Source organism: Anomaloglossus baeobatrachus, chromosome 10, assembly GCF_048569485.1.
Source record: "Anomaloglossus baeobatrachus isolate aAnoBae1 chromosome 10, aAnoBae1.hap1, whole genome shotgun sequence".
Lineage (NCBI taxonomy): Eukaryota > Metazoa > Chordata > Amphibia > Anura > Aromobatidae > Anomaloglossus > Anomaloglossus baeobatrachus.
The window spans coordinates 51,997,452-52,022,166 of NC_134362.1; the positions used below are offsets into that span (position 1 = coordinate 51,997,452).

General features: G+C 52.2%; 1 protein-coding gene across 1 annotated transcript in view; it reads right to left on the reverse strand.

Annotated features, from left to right (window-relative positions):
* Window positions 1-6,450: 6,450 nt before the first annotated feature.
* The window catches only part of OTUB1 (OTU deubiquitinase, ubiquitin aldehyde binding 1), a 49,518-nt gene continuing 31,253 nt past the window's right edge, over window positions 6,451-24,715 (reverse strand). The window contains exons 5-7 of the mRNA XM_075326652.1: window positions 10,144-10,228; window positions 9,793-9,987; window positions 6,451-6,877 (exon numbers count right to left, since the gene is read on the reverse strand). Of these exons, the coding sequence (XP_075182767.1) occupies window positions 6,680-6,877; window positions 9,793-9,987; window positions 10,144-10,228 (478 nt within the window). The 3' untranslated portion in view covers window positions 6,451-6,679. The remainder of the gene's footprint in view (window positions 6,878-9,792; window positions 9,988-10,143; window positions 10,229-24,715) is intronic.

A 24,715-nucleotide genomic window follows, 5' to 3' on the forward strand; every position in this document is an offset into this window, starting at 1 on the left:
CATGTGCACCCGAAAAACGAAACCCTAAGAACAAATAGGGCGGGTGCTGGGTCTCCCAATTGGAGCTAGAAGAAAAGGAATTTACGGTAAGTAAACAAAATTCCCTTCTTCTTTTTCGCTCCTAATTGGGAGACCCAGACAGTGGGACGTCCAAAAGCAGTCCCTGGGTGGGTAAAAAGATACCACATGAACGGGCTGTCAGACAGCCTCTTCCTACAGGTGGGCCACCGCCGCCTGAAGGACCTGTCTACCTAGGCTGGCATCTGCCGAAGCGTAGGTATGCACTTGATAGTGTTTGGTAAACGTGTGCAGACTCGACCAGGTAGCCGCCTGGCACACTTGCTGAGCCGTAGCCTGATGCCGCAATGCCCAGGACGCACCCACGGCTCTGGTAGAATGGGCCTTCAGTCCAGATGGAATCGGAAGCCCAGCAGAACGGTATGTGTGAAGAATTGGTTCCTTGATCCACCGCGCCAGGGTGGATTTGGAAGCTTGCGATCCCTTATGCTGACCAGCGACTAGGACAAAGAGCGCATCAGAACGGCGTAGAGCCGCCGTGCGAGAAATGTAAATCCTGAGTGCTCTCACCAGGTCCAACAGATGTAAACCCTTTTCAAATTGGTGAACTGGATGCGGACACAAAGATGGCAAAGTGATATCCTGATTGAGATGAAAGGAAGAAACCACCTTGGGAGAAAACTCTGGAATTGGACGCAGTACTACCTTGTCTTGGTGAAACACCAGGAAGGGAGATTTGCAAGATAACGCCGCTAGCTCGGACACTCTTCGAAGAGACGTGACCGCCACAAGAAAAACTACCTTTTGTGAAAGCCGAGAAAGGGGAACCTCTTTCAAAGGCTCGAAAGGCGGCTTCTGGAGAGCAATGAGAACCTTGTTCAGATCCCAGGGTTCCAATGGCCGTCTGTAAGGAGGAACAATATGACAAACTCCTTGGAGAAACGTGCGTACTTTAGAAAGCTGTGCCAAGCGCTTCTGAAAGAATACGGATAGCGCGGAGACTTGACCCTTAAGAGAGCTAAGCGACAAACCTTTTTCCAACCCAGACTGCAGGAAGGAAAGAAAAGTTGGCAATGCAAATGGCCAGGGAGAAACCCCTTGAGCCACGCACCACGCTAAGAATATCTTCCACGTTCTGTGATAGATCTTAGCTGAGGATGGTTTTCTAGCCTGTCTCATTGTGGCAACAACTTCATGAGATAAACCTGAGGCCGCTAGGATCCAGGACTCAATGGCCACACAGTCAGGTTCAGGGCCGCAGAATTCAGATGGAAAAACGGCCCTTGAGACAGCAAATCTGGACGGTCTGGTAGTGTCCACGGTTGGCCTACCGTGAGATGCCACAGATCCGGGTACCACGACCTTCTTGGCCAATCTGGAGCGACGAGTATGGCTCGATGGCAGTCGGACCTGATTTTCCGGAGAACTCTGGGTAACAATGCTAGAGGTGGGAACACATAGGGGAGTCGGAATTGCGACCAATCCTGAACCAAGGCGTCTGCCGCCAGTGCTCGGTGATCGTGAGACCGTGCCATGAAAACTGGGACCTTGTTGTTGTGTCGTGACGCCATCAGATCGACGTCCGGCGTCCCCCAGCGGCAACAGATCTGCTGAAACACGTCCGGGTGAAGGGACCATTCTCCTGCGTCCATGCCCTGGCGACTGAGAAAGTCTGCTTCCCAGTTTTCCACGCCTGGGATGTGAACTGCGGATATGGTGGACGCTCTGCTTTCCACCCACGTCAAAATCCGATGGACTTCTTGAAAAGCTTGGCGACTGCGTGTTCCCCCTTGGTGGTTGATGTACGCCACCGCCGTGGAATTGTCCGACTGAATCCGAATCTGCTTGCCTTCCAGCCATTGTTGGAAGGCTCGCAGGGCAAGATAGATTGCTCTGATTTCCAGAACATTGATCTGCAGGGTGGACTCTTCCAGAGTCCACATCCCCTGAGCCCTGTGGTGGAGATACACCGCTCCCCACCCTGATAGGCTCGCATCCGTCGTGACCACTGCCCAGGACGGGGGAAGGAATGACTTTCCCTGTGACAATGAGGTGGGGAGAAGCCACCAACGCAGAGAGTCCTTGGCAGTCTGAGAGAGGGAGACAGTCCTGTCGAGGGACGTCGATTTCCCGTCCCATTGGCGTAGAATGTCCCATTGTAGAGGGCGCAGATGAAACTGCGCGAACGGGACTGCCTCCATTGCTGCTACCATCTTTCCTAGGAAATGCATGAGGCGCCTCAGTGAGTGCGACTGGCTCTGAAGGAGAGATTGCACTCCAGTCCGTAGCGAGCACTGCTTGTCCAGTGGAAGCTTCACTATCGCTGAGAGAGTATGAAACTCCATGCCAAGATAAGTCAGAGATTGGGTCGGGGTTAGATGAGACTTTGGAAAGTTGATAATCCACCCGAAACTCTGGAGAGTGTCCAGTGCCACCTTCAGACTGTGTTGGCATGCCTCTTGAGAGGGTGCCTTTATAAGCAGGTCGTCTAGATACGGGATGACCGAGTGACCCTGCGAGTGCAGAACAGCTACTACTGCTGCCATGACCTTGGTGAAGACCCGGGGGGCTGTTGCCAGACCGAAAGGTAACGCTACGAACTGCAGGTGTTCGTCGTGTATGACGAAGCGTAGGAAACGCTGATGCTCTGGTGCGATCGGCACGTGGAGATACGCATCTTTGATATCTATTGATGCTAGAAAATCTCCTTGAGACATTGAGGCTATGACGGAGCGTAGGGATTCCATCCGGAACCTCCTGACTTTTACGTGTCTGTTGAGCAACTTTAGATCCAGGACGGGCCGATACGATCCGTCCTTTTTTGGGACCACAAACAGATTGGAGTAAAAACCGTGACCTTGTTCCTGAAGAGGGACGGAGGTCACCACTCCTTCCGCTTTTAGAGCGGCCACCGCCTGCAACAGAGCATCGGCTCGGTCTGGTGGGGGAGAAGTTCTGAAGAAACGAGTTGGCGGACGAGAACTGAACTCTATCCTGTACCCGTGAGACAGAATATCCCTCACCCAACGGTCTTTGACGTGTGACAGCCAGATGTCGCCAAAGTGGGAAAGCCTCCCACCGACCGCGGGTGTGGGAATCGGAGACCTCAAGTCAGGAGGACGCCGTCTTGGCAACGGTTCCTCCGGCTGCCCTTTTTGGGCGTGACTGAGACCTCCAAGAATCTGAGCGTCTCTGGTCCTTTTGAGTCTTTTTTGACGAGGTGAATTGGGACCTGCCCGGTCCTCGAAAGGACCGATAACCAGACTGACCCTTCCTCTGTTGGGGTCTGTTTTGTCTGTGTTGCGGTAAGGATGAGTCCTTACCCTTGGAGTGTTTGATGATTTCATCCAAACGCTCTCCAAACAATCGGTCACGAGAAAAAGGCAAATTGGTTAAGCACTTCTTGGAATGAGAATCTGCTTTCCAATGTCTCAACCACAGGGCCCTACGCAAAACAACGGAGTTGGCTGACGCCACTGCCGTGCGGCTTGTAGCGTCAAGAACAGCATTAATCGCGTACGACGCGAATGCCGCCATTTGCGAGGTCAATGGTGCTACCTGCGGGGCAAATGCACGTGTGACGGAGTCAACTCGCGCAAGCCCGGCTGAGATAGCTTGGAGTGCCCATACGGCTGCAAAAGAAGGCGCCAATGACGCTCCAATCGCTTCATAGATGGATTTCAGCCAGAGCTCCATCTGCCTGTCAGTGGCATCTTTAAGTGCCGCTCCATCCTCAACTGCAACCAAGGATCTAGCTGCAAGCCTGGAAATTGGAGGATCCACTTTTGGACACTGGGTCCAACCCTTGACCACCTCAGGGGGAAAAGGATAGCGTGTATCTTTAAGCCGTTTAGGAAAACGCCTTTCAGGATAAGCGTGGGGTTTCTGGATTGCGTCTCTAAAGTCAGCGTGGTCCAGAAAAGTGCTTAAAGTACGCTTAGGGTATCTGAAATGGATTCTCTCGTGCTGCGAAGCTGACTCCTCCACAAGAGGAGCTGGTGGGGAAATATTTAACATCTTATTGATGTTAAATATAAGATCATTAACTATGGCGTCACCATCTGGTGTATCTAGATTGAGAGCGGTCCCAGGATCAGAATCCTGATCAGTTACGTCCGCCTCATCACCCATAGATTCATCTCGCTGGGATCCTGACCATTGAGATGAATGTGAAGGCCCGTCATAGCGAGCCCGCTTAGGCTGCCCGGGGCCATCATCCGAGTCAGAGTCTTCACCCTGAGGTGTATATGCCCGTCCCGGAGCTTGGAGCTGAGGGGGATCAGGGGGCAATGATTGCACAGTGTCCGTGGCCTGAAGTACAGGCCTAGCTCGCAATGTGTCAAGAATTTGTGACATAGTGAGAGACATTCTGTCAGCAAAAGCTGCAAACTCAGTTCCTGTCACCTGGACAGCATTCACAGGTGGTACACCCTGGGTCACGTCCAGCAGAGGTCCCGACTGTGCAAGCGCCGCAGGGGCCGAGCACTGCACACAATGGGGGTCCGTGGAGCCTGCCGGTAGAAAAGTCCCACATGCGGTGCAGGAAGCATATAATGTCTGTGCTTTGGCACCCTTGCGTTTTGCGGACGACATGCTGCTGGCTCTCTGCAATGTGAGAGAGTCTATAGCCAAAGGGCGACCAGCGCTATGCAATACAAAGTATTTGTAGCAACAAAATACTAAGAATAGTACTGGCACAAGAGGGGGTGAGCCCTGAGGGCTGCTTACCGCCCGCTGAATAGCGGGTAAGAGGCTGTAGAATTCCTTGTCTGGGTCTCCCCGGCTCCCCTCTGCAGCTCAGCGTGTCAGCAGGAATGGCTGCCGGCGTCTGTGGAGAGGGGCGGTCCGTGGGAGTTCCCAAACAAAACTGCGGGAAACAGTGTCCCCTCTGTGCCGATTGGGAGGGCTGGAGTATGTAAAAACGACTCCAGCCCTCAGCGCTGATGCACTGGCCAGCGTCCCGCCCCTCTCCTGACTGGCAGGTCTGGGGGCGGGAACGAACGGAAGCAGGCCGCAAAAGCCGGGGACTCGAGTTATCAGCGCGGCCGCCGTAAAAGCGCGGGCCGCGCTGAAGTCCCCGGCGCACCACAAGTGCCAGCCGCGCCGCAGTCCCAGCGGCCGGCATGACCGATTCCTAAACGTGGCCAGCGTCCCGCCCCTCTCCTGACTGGCAGGTCCGGGGGCGGGAACGAACGGAAGCAGGCCGCAAAAACCGGGGACTCGAGTTATCAGCGCGGCCGCCGTAAAAGCGCGGGCCGCGCTGAAGTCCCCGGCGCACTACAAGTGCCAGCCGCGCCGCAGTCCCAGCGGCCGGCGCGACCGATTCCTGGAAGTGTGCCTGCTTCAGCTAAGCTGAATGAGGCCATGGCACAAGCGCCGTAGCGCAGATGTCCCCCGGCGCACTACAACACCCAGCATGCTGCGGTGTGAGCGCCAAATGCACGGGGACACAGAGTACCTTGAGGAAGCAGGGCCATGTCCCTGATGTACTCCGCTCCATCCAGCATCTTCTCCAGGGGCTGTAGATGGAGCCCGGTCTCAGTGCCTGGAGACCAGTAAATCCCACTTCACCCAGAGCCCTGTAAAAAGGGATGGGGAAGGAATCAGCATGTGGGCTCCTGCCGCCGTACCCGCAATGGGTACCTCAACCTTACAAACACCTCCGACATACAGTGGGGTGAGAAGGGAGCATGCTGGGAGCCCTGTTTATGGGCCCTCTTTTCTTCCATCCGATATAGTCAGCAGCTGCTGCTGACTAAAAACAATGGAGCTATGCGTGCGTGTCTGACCTCCTTGCGCACAAAGCTAAAACTGAGGAATCTGTACTCCTACGGGAGGGTGTATAGCCAGAAGGGGAGGGGCCTTACACTTAAGTGTAGTTCTTTGTGCGGCCTCCAGAGGGCAGTAGCTATACACCCACTGTCTGGGTCTCCCAATTAGGAGCGAAAAAGAAATAAAAAATACAGACGCAAATACCCCCATAGAATATAATGTGTGTACTGTTAGAAGGGGATCAAATGTCAAAGGATTTGCAAATAAAGCCCTAAAAAGAATTCAGTTTACAGGGTTTGTCTGGCGCCAATCCCTTGCACATTGGAGGCAAGTGGTGCTGATGACATTGCCACATCACATACATGTTCTGCACATGTACTGTTTGTTAACATATGCCATGTGCACGTGTGTGGGGTCAAAACAATGTCAGCACTGCTCACCTGTGACGTGGAAGCAAGCGGCGCCGAATAATTCCTTTGAAGCATCCTCCTAAGGACATGAAGAGTAAACTTTGCAGAGGAACTCTGATATGCAGATATTCTCCATTACAGAAAAATGTGTGAAACCTTTATAAAATATAAAAATATATTTGCAATTGGGGTAAAGAAAGTGATATATTGTGCACCATACACAAAAATCATAAAACAAGAGTCTCTCCGATTCGATGCACTCAGTGACTTTATTTACGGCTTCACCAGCCCCAGATCGGCCCATGCCACAACATATATCCACCAGTCTGTAGAGTTCATTTATTTTACTCCATTGAAATAAAACGTAACAAGCAGAGGATAATGTACAGATAATGGGGAACAGAGTAAAGCGCAGAGGAAGGTGGAGAGGAGAGAATGTGATTGTGGGGAAGGGAGTGTGCAGAACAACACAGAGCAGGTCACTTATAGAGAATGTCGTAGTGTCCGGGTCGGTAGAGCAGGAACACCTGTGGATTTGAGCCCTCAGGAAACACATGGGTGACTGTGCTGCCCCCCTCACCCCTGTCCATATATTCAACCTGGATAGAAACATTCAAGGCCTGGGAGAGAGCAATGATGTGAATGTGGTCACTTTCCTTACACATGGGCTCAACCTCCTGAGCAGGAAGAACAGAAGGAATGGGAAGAAAAGAAGAAGAAAAAAAAAAAAATTAATATTGCAAAGATTTGCAATGGCAATAAATGGCAAATTACAAGTTAAGCATTAAATGCATTATGGAGCAAAAACAAGGTACCGTATTTTTTGTTTTATAAGACGCACCAGATTATAAGATGCACCCAAAATTTAGAGGGAAAAAAAAATATAGGAAAAAAAAGGTTTAATGTTAAAATGAGAGTCTGTCTTATAATCCTAGTGCATCTTAATCCTAATACTCACCGGGGGGAGCGGCTCAGGAAAGTCACAGGAGGCAGGGTCAGCAATACTGGCTGAGAGGAGGGGGTGTTGAGGCTCAGCGATACTGCGGGCTCGGGGGTATCGCAGCGGGCACCATTGATTTGCCAGCGGTCTGCAGGGGTGTCCCGGCAGTGTAACAACTCTGGGTAGCTTGTCATGGCAGTGGAGCAGGGTCATAGGAGGCAGAGTAGGTAATACTGAGGGCTTGAAGAAGCAGTAGAGAGGATCACATGGCGGTGTCTCAGCCACGATATCCATTGATCTGACTGCGGGGCTCCATTGAATCGCCCACAGTTGACGAGATGGACCTCAAGAAAACTGCCACGGAGGTGGCGCATGGCCAGATAGGACTCAGTGACCATTTTCTTGAAGTCTATTACGTCAATCTGCGCACGCACCGCCTCCGCAGCCATTTTCTTGAAGTCCATCGCATCAACCGCAGGCGATTCAATGGAGCCCGCAGTCAGATTAATGCACTTGCCACCAAGACACTCCGTCCTGTGACCCTTTCCACTGCTCCTCTGAGCCCTCAGAATCACCTACCCTGCCTCCTGTGACCCCGCTCCACCACTGCACCGGTAAGCCATATCCGGATTGTAAGACGCACCCCCAGTTTTTTGTGGGGGCAAAAAAGTGCATCTTAAAAAGCAGAAATACAGTAAATGTAATTTAGAAAGACTATCTTTCCTGTGACACCTAATAACTAGTGTTGAGCGAGTAGTTAGCGAGTACTGTCCGCTACGCGCATATTTGTTACGAGTAGCAAACACAATGCAAGTCACTGGGAAATACTCGCTAAGTAGCGAGTAAAGCAAAAACCGTACTTTTCGTGCGAGTAGCAAATAGTACAGCTTTGGAGTTACTTGCTACTTAGCGAGAATTTCCCATTGACTTACATTGCGCCCGCTACTCGTAACGAATATGCAAGTAGCGGACAGTACTCGCTAACAGCATAGTGAGTACGATTAGTCAACTACTCGTTCAACACTACTAATTTTTCTAAAACTGTTTCAAATGGAGCATAGCCAGTTAAAACAACTCATGCCATTACTTTAGTGATAGTGACACAGAAGTAAAATCTTAATCAAGAACACAATAAATAGAGCACAATCCATGTAGGTCATAAGCAAAGGGGGAAGTAAAATTACAGACAAAATAAATTAAAAACCCAAAACGATCATTTGGCATGAAAGTGCTGCAGACAAGATTAATCCGTCTTTTTCTATGTACAGTGGAACCTTGGTTTACGAGCATATTCCGTTCTAGGACTGTGCTTGTAAACCAAGTTACTCGTCTAGCAAAGCAAGATTTCCCATAGGAAATAATGCAAGCGCAGAATTCGTTCCACAACTTGTTCAATGGCCCGTCTTAGTACACACACACACACACACACACACTCCCGGTTCTTGTAGTTTGCGGTACAAGATGTGTATCGAGTAACCATCGAGACCCATGTCTGAGCTTACGCTGCCAGAGCGCTGACGTCAAACCCATGAGCCGCTTGCCTCAGATTGGTCAGCACGCTGCCTTTGAGAAGCAGCTGACAGCAGAAGTTCCTCCGTCGCAATGGTTACCCGATACACATTCTGTACCGGCGTACTACAAGAACTGGGAGGCTGGCGATGGAACAGTAAGGTGAGCATAGTGTGCGTGCGCGGACTGCAAGAGCAGGTCAGAGCGCAGTGAAAATACGGAACCGGAAGTGTGTGCGGTGACTATTTTGCTCGTACAGCAAAGCATTGCTCGTAAACAAGAGAGTCACAAATTTACAGCAAGCTTTGCTCGTAAAGCGAAATACTCGCACCCCAAGTAAAGCCTGCTTTACACCTTGCAATTAAGCATACGATATCGTATGCGATCATACCCGCCCCCATCGTATGTGCGGCACATTCAATTTGTTGAACGTGTCGCACAAACAAATAAACCCTTCCGTCACATGTACTTACCCGTCCATACGACCTCGACGTGGGGGCGAACATCCACTTCCTGGAGTGGGAGGGACATTCAGCGTCACAGACGTCACGCGGCAGCCGGCAAATAAAAGCTGAGGGGGCGGAGATGAGTGGGACGTAAACATCCTGCCCACCTCCTTCCTTCCGCATTGCCGGCGGGAGCTGCAGGACGCAGGTAAGATCTGTTCATCGTTCCCGGGGTGTCACACACTGCGATGTGTGCTACCCCGGGTACGATGAACAACCAGACGTTCAATTTTTAGGAAATGGACGTGCATGCGATGAATGTTTTACCGTTCAATCGCACGTAGCTGTTACATGCTACAATGTAACTTATGATGCCAGATGTGCGTCACTTACGACGTGACCCCGACGACACATCGTAAGATATATTGTAGCATGTAAAGCGCCCTTAAACCGAGGTTCTACTGTACTAACATTGTAGACTATATATGTACAGTAGTTCCAAGTGTCAAATAACTTTATAGGATTTAGGAGGTTGTGACTGTTAAACTTTATCCTTCAGTTAAATTTCCGAACCAAGTAAAAGGAAAAACGTGCATGTTCTATATCTAATAAATCTACAGATACTACTCATAGGCAGTAGGTTCTTTCCATCTCTAAACTTAGCACCTCTCGTATTGTACACCAGGATTTGCGTTACCTGCTGGCAGAATTCCTTGACGCTTCTTCCGCCTTCTATAAAGTGCTGGTAGAAGACATTTTCCCTCTGCAAGTGTCCAGAAGTCAGAAGGCGCAGATAGACGACCACATAATCTGAAACAGTCTGCTCATTAAATGCTGCTAGTAGCTCAGACACTGCAGGACGTTTCTCTGCAAGAGCAATTAGATCCATGAACTGTGAACGCAAAAAAAAACAAAACAAGAAGTCCCATAGATGAGTCGCCACAATGGCCAAGACAAAAGGAACAGGCCATCAGAACAAGTGCCCCAAATAGGAAAAAATACAGTTAGAAGAAGAGGGTGCAATGGTCTAGCAGGTAATGGTGCTTACTGTGTTATGGAAATCTTCTATAGTAAATTCTGTAAACCCTTGTCTGATAAGCTCCTCTTTGCTACGCAACGCCACCTCTTTAAACCTAGAAGAAAAGGAAAAAAAATAAAAATTTTATTTTCCTACAAAAATGTTACTTTAGACCCACATTCAGCATTCTCACAAAGGGTTTCAAGAAATTTCACAACAAATTGTATGGTGCATTTTCTCCTGAGTACGCCGATACTCCATATGTGATGAAAAAAGAGAATTTTGTTACTTACCGTAAATTCTTTCTTAAAGTTCCGTATTGGGAGACCCAGACAATGGGTGTATAGCTTCTGGCTCCGGAGGACACACAAAGTACTACACTAAAAAGTGTAGCTCCTCCCTCTGAGCATATACACCCCCTGGATAACCAAATCTAGCCAGTTTAGTGCAAAAGCTGAAGGAGGACAGCCACCCACAAGTAGAGATAGAGCAAAAAACCGGAACAACCGGAGCCTCTGTCTACAACAACAGCCGGTGATAACACGCGGAACAAGAAACTGCCAACAGGCAACAGGGAGGGTGCTGGGTCTCCCAATACGGAACTATAAGAAAAAGAATTTACAGTAAGTAAACAAAAAAATCTCTTTTTCTTTATCGTTCCTATGGGAGACCCAGACAATGGGACATCTCAAAGCAGTCAATGGGTGGGAATAAACAGAAAACTGGGAAGTAGGCAAAACCTAACTTCACAAATGGGCGACAGCCGCCTGAAGGATGCGTCTGCCCAAGCTCGCATCTGCCGAAGCATGAGCATGCACTTGGTAGTGCTTTGAAAAGGTATGCAGACTAGTCCAAGTGGCAGCCTGACAGACCTGCTGAGCCGTAGCCTGGTGCCTGAAAGCCCAAGAGGCACCGACAGCACTGGTCGAGTGCGCCTTGATCCCCGGCGGGGGAGGCACCTGAGTACACTGGTAGGCATCGGAAATAGCCAACCTAATCCAACGAGCTAAGGTTGGCTTAGAAGCCGAGAGGCCCTTACGCTGACCTGTGGTTAGCACAAAACGAGAGGTGCACCGCCTAAGAACAGCGGTGTGAGACACAGATCCGGAGCGCCCGCACCAGATCCAGAGTATGCAACGCTTTTTCAAAGCGATGAACAGGAGCCGGACAAAAGGAAGGCAGGGAAATGTCCTGGTTAAGGTGGAAAGGAGAAACCACCTTAGGGAGAAAGTCCGGAGTCGGACGGAGAACCACCTTGTCTTGATGAAAAACCAAAAAAGGTGACTCCGAAGAGAGCGCAGCCAAATCAGAGACTCTGAGGGAAGTTATGGCCACTAGAAAGACCACTTTCTGTGAAAGACGAGACAAAGAAACCTCCCTAAGAGGCTCAAAGGGGGGTTTCTGTAAGGCCGTGAGGACCAGATTGAGGTCCCAGGGCCGCCGGTAAGGCGGAATGATGTGAGACGCGCCCTGCATGAAGGTGCGCACCTGAGCCAGCCGGGCGATACGCCGCTGGAACAACACTGACAGAGCCGAAACCTGTCCCTTGAGGGAATTGAGGGATAGTCCTAGCTGCAGAACGGACTGTAGAAAGGACAGGAGGGTCGGCAAGGAAAAAGGCCAAGGAGCATGGCCGGAAGAGCGACACCAGGACAGGAAAATTCTCCAAGTCCTGTGGTAAATCCTGGCCGAGGAAGACTTCCGAGCCAGAGTCATAGTGGAGATGACTTCAGGAGGAATACCAGAAGTAGTCAAGATCCAGGACTCAAGAGCCACGCCGTCAATCTGAGAGCCGCAGAATTCTGGCGGAAAAACGGACCTTGAGAGAGAAGGTCTGGACGGTCCGGGAGATGCCACGGCACCTCTACGGACAGATGGAGCAGGTCTGGGTACCAAGCTCGCCTGGGCCAGTCCGGAGCAATGAGGATGACCCGACGGCCCTCCATTCTGATCTTGCGCAGGACTCTGGGCAAGAGAGCTAGAGGGGGAAACACGTAGGACAGACGAAACTGGGACCAATCTTGAACCAGAGCGTCCGCTGCAAAGGCCTGAGGATCATGGGAGCGAGCCACGTAAACCGGAACCTTGTTGTGCCGGGATGCCATTAGATCCACTTCCGGAGTGCCCCACTTGCGGCAAATTGCGAAAACACTGCCGGATGCAGGGACCACTCGCCATTGTCCACGGTTTGACGGCTGAGATAATTTGCCTCCCAGTTTTCCACGCCTGGGATGTGGACTGCGGATATGGTGGACTTGGAGTCCTCCGTCCACTGAAGGATGCGTTGAACCTCCAGCATTGCCAGGCGGCTGCGTGTCCCGCCTTGGTGATTGATGTAGGCAACCGCTGTCGCGTTGTCTGACTGGACTCGGATATGCTTGCCCGCCAACAGGTGGTGAAAGGCTAAGAGAGCTAGAAGCACAGCTCTGGTTTCCAGCACATTGATCGAGAGGGCTGACTTGGACGGAGTCCAAGTGCCCTGCGCTCTGTGGTGGAGATAAACCGCTCCCCAGCCGGATAGACTGGCATCCGTGGTGAGAATCACCCAGGACGGGGCCAGGAAGGAGCGTCCCTGAGACAGAGAGAGGGGCCGAAGCCACCACTGAAGGGAGCCCCTGGTCTGTGGCGACAGAGCCACTAACCTGTGCAAGGAGGAAGTCCGCTTGTCCCAACAGCGGAGAATGTCCAGCTGCAGAGGACGCAGATGGAACTGGGCAAAGGGAACCGCCTCCATTGACGCCACCATCTGACCCAGCACCTGCATTAGGTGCCTGATGGAATGACGGCGGGGCCTCAGCAAAGAGCGCACCGCCAGATGGAGGGACTGCTGTTTGACTAAGGGCAGCTTCACAAGTGCCGGCAGAGTCTCGAATTGCATCCCTAGGTACGTGAGCTTCTGGGTCGGAGTCAGAGTGGATTTGGGCAGATTGACAAGCCACCCGAATTGGACTAGAGTGGCGAGAGTGAGCGAGACACTCCGCTGACAGTCTGCACTGGATGAAGCCTTGACTAGAAGGTAGTCCAGGTAAGGAATCACTGCCAACCCTTGGAGGTGCAGAACCGCAACCACTGCTGCCATGACCTTGGTGAATACTCGAGGAGCCGTGGCTAACCCGAAGGGGAGAGCCACGAATTGGAAATGTTCCTCTCCGATTGCAAAACGTAGCCAACGCTGGTGTGAAACTGCAATTGGCACAGGTAGATAGGCATCTCTGATGTCGATGGATGCCAGGAAATCTCCTTGGGTCATTGAGGCAATGACTGATCGCAGAGACTCCATGCGAAAATGCCGCACATGAACATGCTTGTTGAGAAGCTTGAGATCCAGGATGGGCCGGAAGGAACCGTCCTTTTTGGGAACTAGGAAGAGATTTGAGTAGAAACCTCTGAACCGTTCCCGGGCGGGAACCGGTACAATTACTCCGTTGGCCTGCAAGGATGCCACGGCCTGAGAGAAGGCGGCGGCCTTGGAGCAGGGGGGAGTTGACAGAAAAAATCTGTTTGGCGGGCTGGAAGAGAATTCTATCCTGTAGCCGTGGGAGATGATATCCCGCACCCACTGATCGGAGACGTGTTGAAACCATACGTCGCCAAAGTGGGAGAGCCTGCCACCGACCAAGGACGTTGCTGGCGTGGCCAGATAGTCAAGAGGAGGCTGCCTTAGTGGCAGCAGCTCCTGCGGTCTTTTGAGGACGCGGCTTCGTGCGCCAGTTGGGTTTTTGGGCCTTGGCTGAGTTAGTGGACGAGGCCGAGGGCTTAGAGGACGACCAGTTGGAGGAACGAAAGGAACGAAACCTTGACTGGTTCCTGCCCTGGACAGGTTTCCTGGTTTTAGTTTGTGGAATAGAAGTACTCTTCCCGCTAGTAGCTTCCTTAATAATTTCATCCAGTTCACCGAACAGCCTGGACCCAGCAAAAGGGAGCCCAGCAAGGTACTTCTTTGAAGAAGCGTCTGCCTTCCACTCTCGAAGCCACAAGATCCTGCGGATAGCGAGGGAATTAGCCGAAGCCACCGCAGTGCGGTGAGAAGCTTCCAGCATGGCAGACATGGCATAGGATGAAAAAGCTGAAGCTTGAGAAGTTAAGGCAACCATTTCGGGCATAGATTCCCTGGTGAGGGAATGCATCTCCTCTAGAGAAGCAGAGATGGCTTTGAGAGCCCACACTGCTGCAAAAGATGGGGAGAACGAGGCCCCTGCCGCCTCATATACAGATTTGGCCAGACGGTCAACCTTGTCGGTCAGTGGAATCCTTAAGTGAGGTGTCATCAGCCACTGATACAACTGTCCGGGCTGAGAGTCTAGACACCGGAGGGTCTACCTTTGGTGAATGAGCCCACTCCTTGACCACCTCTGGTGGAAAGGGAAAACGGTCATCAGAACCACGCTTTGGAAAGCGTTTGTCAGGACAGGCCCTAGGCTTGGTCACAGTAGCCTGAAAACTGGAGTGGTTAAAGAACACACTCCTTGTCCTCTTAGGCAAGGTAAACTGGTGCTTTTCTGCCAGAGAGGGTTGCTCCTCTGATACTGGCGGATTGAGGTCCAGTACAGAATTAATGGATGCAATCAAATCACTAACATCTGAGTCACTTTCGGACAGATCAATGGGGCACATGGAGGCTGCCTCCGAGCCCCCAGTAACGGCATCCTCCTCGTCCTGCGAGTCAGCTCTTGAATCAGAGCCGCGGGACGAGGAAAGAGAGGGAGCCCTGCGTCTCCTTTTAGGAGGACGGGGTCTGGGACCAGATGAAGAATCCTCTGTGAGCTCTGCTGAGAGAGCCCTAGCAGCAGAGGCGCCCTGTGAAGGGGGCTGATGCATGTTCAGCAAAGTCCGGGACAGCTGTCCCATGGAGTCGGCAAAAGACTGGGAGATAGACCTAGAGAAGGATTCTACCCAAGCCGGGGGTTCAGCCGCCGGAGCAGCCGGAGGGACCACTGTGGGTGCGATTCCAGGCTGAGGCATTGTCATGTTAGAGCAGGCATCACAATGTGGATATGTGCTCGGTTCAGGCACCACGAGCTTACAAGCAGTGCATATTGCGTACAGCCTTGCAGCCTTGCTCCTTGTGTGAGACATGCTGCTGAAGTGGGGGCTCTGAGCCAGAATGACCCCCAGAGAGTATATAAACAGGTCCACAACCGGAGGTTGTGGCTTACCAGACAGTTTGTGTGCCCTCCAGATCCCACAGCCCGGACCCCCAGACATTAGCAGGGATGCTGCAGCCAGCGCCGATCGCTGAGAGAACGCTGATAAAATGGCGCCGGAGCGAGGAGAGGGGGCGGGACCTACTCTGAGAGCGGGATCTGAAGGGCCAAGGAGATTTACAGGGGAGGGGACATTTACTCAGAGAGGAGTGTCCCTCCCCTGTGCCGAACGGCCGCTGGGCGGAGCCGCACTGTCCCTCTGCATGATTGACATGCAAGGGCAGTGAAATCGAAACTAGGCCTCAGGCGAAGCCGGGGCCTAAATTTAAGCGATGCGGCCGGCGCGCAGGCTCCATCGGCGCGGTTCTCAGGTGACAACCAGAGAACCGGCCGGAAATGTCAGAACAGTTACACAGCACACTCTCCCCAACAATAAAGTACAAGGGACCCCCCGAACATAAACGTCTCAGATACTTAGCTTGTGAGACGCAGGGTTTCAAGTCCCTGGGGATGAGTGCTCCGTCCAGCAGGATCCTGAAGGGCTGCGGATGGAGACCGGCCTCCTGCAAAGCAGGGAGAACCGTGCTGGCTCCCACTTCAAGCCAGAGCCCGAGAGATGGTGAAAGAGCGCGGCATGTAAGGCTCCAGCCCTGGAATCAACCTTAACAACACCGCCGACACAGTGGGGTGAGAAGGGACATTCCGGGAGTCCAGGCTTGGACCCGCTTTTCTTCAAAAACTTTCCAAAAATGAAAAATCAGATGAGAATGCATGTGTGGATGTATGCCTCCTGAACACAAAGCAATGAACTGGCTAGATTTGGTTATCCAGGGGGTGTATAAGCTCAGAGGGAGGAGCTACACTTTTTTAGTGTAGTACTTTGTGTGTCCTCCGGAGGCAGAAGCTATACACCCAATGTCTGGGTCTCCCATAGGAACGATAAAGAAATCAACTGTTTGGGCGCACGGCAAGGGGCTCAGAAGGGAAGCAGCGCAGTTTGACTTTTGGGAAGCAAAACTGGTTGGAATAGTTAGACACCATGTCGCGTTTGCAGCGCCCAAACAATGGAGCTCCCCCACAAGTGATCTCATTTTGGAAACGAGACCCCTCAAGGAAAGTATCTAGATGTGTGTTTAGCACCTTGAAACCCAGGGTGCGTCACAAAAGAAGGGAATTTTGTTTACTTACCGTAAATTCCTTTTCTTCTAGCTCCAATTGGGAGACCCAGACAATTGGGTGTATAGCTTCTGCCTCCGGAGGCCACACAAAGTATTACACTTTAAAAAGTGTAAAGCCCCTCCCCTTCTGCCTATACACCCCCCGTGCCTCACGGGCTCCTCAGTTTTGGTGCAAAAGCAAGAAGGAGGAAAAGTTATAAATTGGTTTAAAGTAAATTCAATCCGAAGAAATTTCGGAGAACTGAAACCATTCAACATGAATAACGTGTCACAAAGAACAACAGCCCGAAGGGAACAGGGGCGGGTGCTGGGTCTCCCAATTGGAGCTAGAAGAAAAGGAATTTACGGTAAGTAAACAAAATTCCCTTCTTTGTCGCTCCATTGGGAGACCCAGACAATTGGGACGTCCAAAAGCAGTCCCTGGGTGGGTAAAGTAAAACCTCGTAATAGAGCCGTAAAAAGGCCCCTTCCTACAGGTGGGCAACCGCCGCCTGAAGGACTCGCCTACCTAGGCTGGCATCTGCCGAAGAATAGGTATGCACCTGATAGTGCTTCGTGAAAGTGTGCAGGCTTGACCAGGTAGCTGCCTGACACACCTGCTGAGCCGTAGCCTGGTGCCGCAAAGCCCAGGACGCACCCACGGCTCTGGTAGAATGGGCCCTCAGCCCTGAGGGAACCGGAAGCCCAGAAGATCGGTAAGCTTCGAGAATTGGTTCCTTGATCCACCGAGCCCGGGTTGATTTGGAAGCCTGTGACCCTTTACGCTGGCCAGCGACAAGGACAAAGAGTGCATCCGAGCGGCGCAGGGGCGCCGTACGAGAAGTGTAGAATCTGAGTGCTCTCACCAGATCTAACAAGTGCAAATCCTTTTCACATTGGTGAACTGGATGAGGACAAAAAGAGGGTAAGGAGATATCCTGATTGAGATGAAAGGGGGATACCACTTTAGGGAGAAATTCCGGAACCGGACGCAGAACCACCTTGTCCTGGTGAAACACCAGGAAAGGGGCTTTGCATGACAGTGCTGCTAGCTCAGACACTCTCCGAAGTGATGTGACTGCTACTAGGAAGGCCACTTTCTGCGAAAGGCGTGAGAGAAATATCCCTCATTGGCTCGAAAGGTGGTTTCTGAAGAGCCATCAGCACCCTGTTCAGATCCCAGGGTTCTAACGGCCGCTTGTAAGGAGGGACTATGTGACAAACCCCCTGCAGGAACGTGCGTACCTGTGGAAGTCTGGCTAGGCGCTTCTGAAAAAACACAGAGCGCTGAGACTTGTCCCTTAAGGGAGCCGAGCGACAAACCTTTTTCCAATCCGGATTGAAGGAAGGAAAGAAAAGTGGGCAAGGCAAATGGCCAGGGAGAAAAACCCTGATCAGAGCACCAAGATAAGAATATCCTCCACGTCCTGTGGTAGATCTTGGCGGACGTTGGTTTCCTAGCCTGTCTCATAGTGGCAATGACCTCTTGAGATAACCCTGAAGACGCTAGGATCCAGGACTCATGGCCACACAGTCAGGTTGAGGGCCGCAGAATTCAGATGGAAAAACGGCCCTTGAGACAGCAAGTCTGGTCGGTCTGGTAGTGCCCACGGTTGGCCCACCGTGAGATGCCACAGATCCGGGTACCACGACCTCCTCGGCCAGTCTGGAGCGACGAGGATGGCGCGGCGGCAGTCGGACCTGATCTTGCGTAACACTCTGGGCAACAGTGCCAGAGGAGGAAACACATAAGGGAGTTGAAACTGCGACCAATCCTGAACTAAGGCGTCTGCCGCCAGAGCTCTGATCTTGAGACCGTGCCATGAATGTCGGGACCTTGTTGTTGTGCCGGGACGCCATTAGGTCGACGTCCGGCATCCCCCAGCGGCAACAGATCTCCTGAAACACGTCCGGGTGAAGGGACCATTCCCCTGCGTCCATGCCCTGGCGACTGAGAAAATCTGCTTCCCAGTTTTCTACGCCCGGGATGTGAACTGCGGATATGGTGGAGGCTGTGGCTTCCACCCACAGCAGAATCCGCCGGACTTCCTGGAAGGCTTGCCGACTGCGTGTTCCGCCTTGGTGGTTGATGTATGCCACCGCTGTGGAGTTGTCCGACTGAATTCGGATCTGCTTGCCTTCCAGCCACGGCTGGAACGCCTTTAGGGCAAGATACACTGCCCGTATCTCCAGAACATTGATCTGAAGGGAGGACTCTGGCTGAGTCCAAGTACCCTGAGCCCTGTGGTGGAGAAAGACCGCTCCCCACCCTGATAGGCTCGCGTCCGTCGTGACCGCAGCCCAGGATGGGGGCAGGAAGGATTTCCCCTTCGACAAAGAAGTGGGAAGAAGCCACCACTGAAGGGAGGCCTTGGCTGCCCGAGAAAGGGAGACGTTCCTGTCGAGGGACGTCGACTTCCTGTCCCATTTGCGGAGAATGTCCCATTGAAGTGGACGCAGATGAAACTGCGCAAACGGAACTGCCTCCATTGCTGCTACCCTCTTCCCTAGGAAGTGCATGAGGCGCCTCAAGGGGTGTGACTGGCCTTGAAGGAGAGATTGCACCCCCGTCTGTAGTGAACGCTGTTTGTCCAGCGGAAGCTTCACTATCGCTGAGAGAGTATGAAACTTCATGCCAAGATATGTCAGAGATTGGGCCGGTGTCAGATTTGACTTTGGAAAATTGATGATCCACCCGAAACTCTGGAGAGTCTCCAGAGCAATGTTCAGGCTGTGTTGGCATGCCACTTGAGAGGGTGCCTTGACAAGCAGATCGTCTAAGTAAGGGATCACCGAGTGTCCCTGAGAGTGCAGAACTGCTACTACTGTTGCCATGACCTTGGTGAAGACCCGTGGGGCTGTCGCCAGGCCGAAAGGCAGTGCCACGAACTGAAGGTGTTCGTCCCCTATGGCGAAACGCAGGAAGCGCTGATGCTCTGGAGCAATCGGTACGTGGAGATAAGCATCTTTGATGTCGATTGATGCTAGGAAATCTCCTTGGGACATTGAGGCGATGACGGAGCGGAGCGATTCCATCCGGAACCGCCTGGTTTTTACGTGTTTGTTGAGCAGTTTTAGGTCCAGAACAGTTCGGAAGGATCCGTCCTTTTTTGGCACCACGAACAAGTTGGAGTAAAAACCGTGACCCTGTTGCTGAAAGGGAACAGGGATCACCACTCCTTCTGCCTTCAGAGTGCACACCGCCTGAAGAAGAGCATCGGCTCGCTCGGGGGGCGGAGATGTTCTGAAGAATCGAGTCGGAGGACGAGAGCTGAACTCTATCCTGTAACCGTGAGACAGAATGTCTCTCACCCAACGGTCTTTTACCTGTGGCAGCCAGGCGTCGCAAAAGCGGGAGAGCCTGCCACCGACCGAGGATGCGGTGTGAGGAGGCCGAAAGTCATGAGGAGGCCGCTTTGGGAGCGGTTCCTCCGGCGGTCTTTTTAGGACGTGACTTAGACCGCCATGAATCGGAGTTCCTCTGATCCTTCTGAGGCCTTTTGGACGAGGAGAATTGAGACCTGCCCGCGGACCGAAACCTCGATTGTACCTTCCGTGGTTGAGGTCTGTTTGGTTTGGACTGGGGTAAGGATGAGTCCTTTCCCTTGGATTGTTTAATGATTTCATCCAATCGCTCACCAAACAGGCGGTCGCCAGAAAATGGCAAACCGGTTAAGAACTTTTTGGAAGCAGAGTCTGCCTTCCATTCACGTAGCCACATGGCCCTGCGGACTGCCACCGGATTGGCGGATGCTACCGCCGTACGGCTCGCAGAGTCCAGGACAGCATTAATGGCGTAGGACGCAAACGCTGACGCCTGAAAGGTTAAGGACACCACTTGCGGAGCAGACGTACGTGTGACTGCATTAATCTGCGCCTGACAAGCTGAGATAGCTTGGAGTGCCCATACGGCTGCGAATGCTGGAGCAAAAGACGCGCCGATAGCTTCATAGATGGATTTCAACCAGAGCTCCATCTGTCTGTCAGTGGCATCTTTGAGTGAAGCCCCATCTTCCACTGCAACTATGGATCTAGCCGCCAGTCTGGAGACTGGAGGATCCACCTTGGGACACGGAGCCCAGCCCTTGACAACGTCAGGGGGGGGAAGGGATAACGTGTATCCTTAAGGCGCTTGGAAAAACGCTTATCTGGACAAGCTCGGTGTTTCTGGACTGCCTCTCTGAAGTCAGAGTGATCCATAAACGTACTCAATGTACGCTTGGGAAACCTGAAACGGAATTTCTCCTGCTGAGAAGCTGACTCCTCAATTGGAGGAGCTGGGGGAGAAATATCCAACACCTGATTGATGGTCGCTATAAGGTCATTCACTATGGCGTCACCTTCAGGTGTATCTAGGTTGAGAGCGACCTCAGGATCAGAATCCTGATCTGCTACCTCCGCTTCATCATCCAGTGAGTCCTCCTGCTGAGACCCTGAACAGTGTGATGAAGTCGAGGGAATTTCCCAGCGAGCCCGCTTAGGCGGCCTGGGACTGCGGTTCGTGTCAGAGACCTCACCCTGGGACCTATGAGTCACCCCAGGAGCACTTTGCTGCTCCAACTGAGGGGGGCCTGGGGTCAATGATTCAACAGTGCCCGGGGCCTGAGTCACCGGTCTGGACTGCAAGGCTTCTAGTATCTTAGCCGACCATTTATCCATACTCTCAGACAGTTTGTCAGCAAATACTGCAAACTCCGTCCCTGTCACCTGGACAGTGGTAGCAGGTGGTTCCACCTGGGCCACCAGTAGCAGAGGCTCCGGCTGAGTAAGTGCCACAGGGGCCGAGCATTGCACACAATGAGGGTCGGTGGAACCTGCCGGTAGTATAGCCGCACATGAGGTACAGGTTGCAAAGTAAGCCTGTGCTTTGGCACCCTTGCTGTTTGCGGACGACATGCTGTTGTCTCCTCTGAGTACAATCCAGGAGGGTATATAGCCAAAAATCAACAGTGCGACAAAATACAATACAAATATATATATATATATATATATATATATATATATATATATATATATATATATATATATATATATATATATATATATATATATTTTATATATATATATATATATTTTATATATATATATATATATATATATATATATATATATATATATATATATATATATATATATATATATATATATATATATATATATATATATATATATATATATATATATATATATATATATATATATATATATATATATATATATATATATATATATATATATATATATATATATATATATATATATATATATATATATATATATATATATATAATATATATATATATATATATATATACACACTTCGGCACTCAGTGGGGCCAGCACCACAGGTGCTGCTTACCGACCGCTCAAAGCGGTTGTGTGATCCACCAGATTCCCTGCCTGGGCCTCCCAGAGCCGTGTTGTCTCTCCTCTCCAGCGTCAGAAGTGCTGACAGGAATGGCTGCCGGCGTTCTGTGGGGAGGAGGGGGCCGTGGGCGTGCCCTAGAAAGTGCGGGAATCTGATGCCCCACTGTGCTGAGTGAGGGGGGAGGAGGATACAAAGTATGCTCCAGCCCTCAGCGCTGACGTCCTGTGCAGCGTCCCGCCCTTCCCCTGACTGGCAGGCCTGGGGGCGGGAATATGCGATACTAGGCCGCAAAAGCCGGGGACTAAAGTTATAAGCGCGGCCGGCAAATAAGCGCGGTCGGCGCGGTAGTCCCCGGCGCACTAACACACCCAGCAGTGCTGCAGTGTGTATGGCACGAGCGCTCCATGCGCGGTCCCCCACGGGGACAGAGTACCTCACAGTAGCAGGGCCTTGTCCCTGACGATACCCAGCTCCTGTCCAGCAGATTCCCCAGGGGCTGCGGAGGGAGCACGGTCCCAGTGCCTGGAGACCGATTAGGATCCCACTTCACCCAGAGCCCTGAGGGATGGGGAAGGAAAACAGCATGTGGCTCCTGCCTATGTACCCGCAATGGGTACCTCAACCTTAACAACACCGCCGACCAGAGTGGGGTGAGAAGGGAGCATGCTGGGGGCCCTGTTATGGGCCCTCTTTTCTTCCATCCGACATAGTCAGCAGCTGCTGCTGACTAAGATGTGGAGCTATGCGTGGATGTCAGCCTCCTTCGCACAAAGCATAAAAACTGAGGAGCCCGTGAGGCACGGGGGGTGTATAGGCAGAAGGGGAGGGGCTTTACACTTTTAAGTGTAATACTTTGTGTGGCCTCCGGAGGCAGAAGCTATACACCCAATTGTCTGGGTCTCCCAATGGAGCGACAAAGAAAAATTTTATAACATTGAACTGTGGAGAACAAAAAAAAACAAAAAAAAAAACTAAGCACCAACTTTCCACTCAAAAATGTTTGGGTGTTTTTGCTCAAAATTTAGCAATTTCACAAGGGTAGCAAGATAAAAATGACAGCATAATTATTACACAATTTCTCCTGAACGTGACAATATCCCATATATGCAGTACTGTATGGCCGCATCACAGGGCTCTTGAGGGAAGGAGCGCCATCTGATTTTTGGAGGACAGATTTTACTAGAATTGTTTGCGGGTTTCATTTGCAGAGCCACCAAGTGCCTAACAGCAGAAACCCACTCAAGTGACCACATTTTGGAAATTACCTCTGGGGTGTCCCTCTACCGGTGTAGACACTATTTAGTCTCTGGAAAACTACCCATTAAGTCAAAGGCAGTGAATGTTGCAGAGTTTAAAAATTGCAAATAAGCCCTTATAATGCCCAGTACATTGTGGTGCCCGTGCGTTGTACCCAGCTCGTTGTAGTGAAAAAAGCCCGTTAAATTAAGCAGGCTTTTTCACTACAACAATGCTATAAAAGTGGAGCGCAAAGTTCCTTAGAATAGTTTGTAGACTCCATATACAGAGCCCTTAAGTGCCAGAACAGAAACCGCCTTCAAGTGAGCCTAAGACTAGGTTCATATTTCCGTTGTTTTGCATCAGTCACATGCGTTGCTTGACGCTTGTGACTGATGCGTTGTACAACAGATGACAATAATTAATAATTAGAAAGCGGACTCCGTTGTAAAACGAGAGAACGATCAGCTGCTCGCTCACAGAAGCCGGCCGGCGATCAGCTGCTCGCTCACAGAAGCCGGCCGGCGATCAGCTGCTCGCTCACAGAAGCCGGCCGGCGATCAGCTGCTCGCTCACAGAAGCCGGCCGGCGATCAGCTGCTCGCTCACAGAAGCCGGCCGGCGATCAGCTGCTCGCTCACAGAAGCCGGCCGGCGATCAGCTGCTCGCTCACAGAAGCCGGCCGGCGATCAGCTGCTCGCTCACAGAAGCCGGCCGGCGATCAGCTGCTCGCTCACAGAAGCCGGCCGGCGATCAGCTGCTCGCTCACAGAAGCCGGCCGGCGATCAGCTGCTCGCTCACAGAAGCCGGCCGGCGATCAGCTGCTCGCTCACAGAAGCCGGCCGGCGATCAGCTGCTCGCTCACAGAAGCCGGCCGGCGATCAGCTGCTCGCTCACAGAAGCCGGCCGGCGATCAGCTGCTCGCTCACAGAAGCCGGCCGGCGATCAGCTGCTCGCTCACAGAAGCCGGCCGGCGATCAGCTGCTCGCTCACAGAAGCCGGCCGGCGATCAGCTGCTCGCTCACAGAAGCCGGCCGGCGATCAGCTGCTCGCTCACAGAAGCCGGCCGGCGATCAGCTGCTCGCTCACAGAAGCCGGCCGGCGATCAGCTGCTCGCTCACAGAAGCCGGCCGGCGATCAGCTGCTCGCTCACAGAAGCCGGCCGGCGATCAGCTGCTCGCTCACAGAAGCCGGCCGGCGATCAGCTGCTCGCTCACAGAAGCCGGCCGGCGATCAGCTGCTCGCTCACAGAAGCCGGCCGGCGATCAGCTGCTCGCTCACAGAAGCCGGCCGGCGATCAGCTGCTCGCTCACAGAAGCCGGCCGGCGATCAGCTGCTCGCTCACAGAAGCCGGCCGGCGATCAGCTGCTCGCTCACAGAAGCCGGCCGGCCGATCAGCTGCTCGCTCACAGAAGCCGGCCGGCCGATCAGCTGCTCGCTCACAGAAGCCGGCCGATCAGCTGCTCGCTCACAGAAGCCGGCCGATCAGCTGCTCGCTCACAGAAGCCGGCCGGCGATCAGCTGCTCGCTCACAGAAGCCGGCCGGCGATCAGCTGCTCGCTCACAGAAGCCGGCCGGCGATCAGCTGCTCGCTCACAGAAGCCGGCCGGCGATCAGCTGCTCGCTCACAGAAGCCGGCCGGCGATCAGCTGCTCGCTCACAGAAGCCGGCCGGCGATCAGCTGCTCGCTCACAGAAG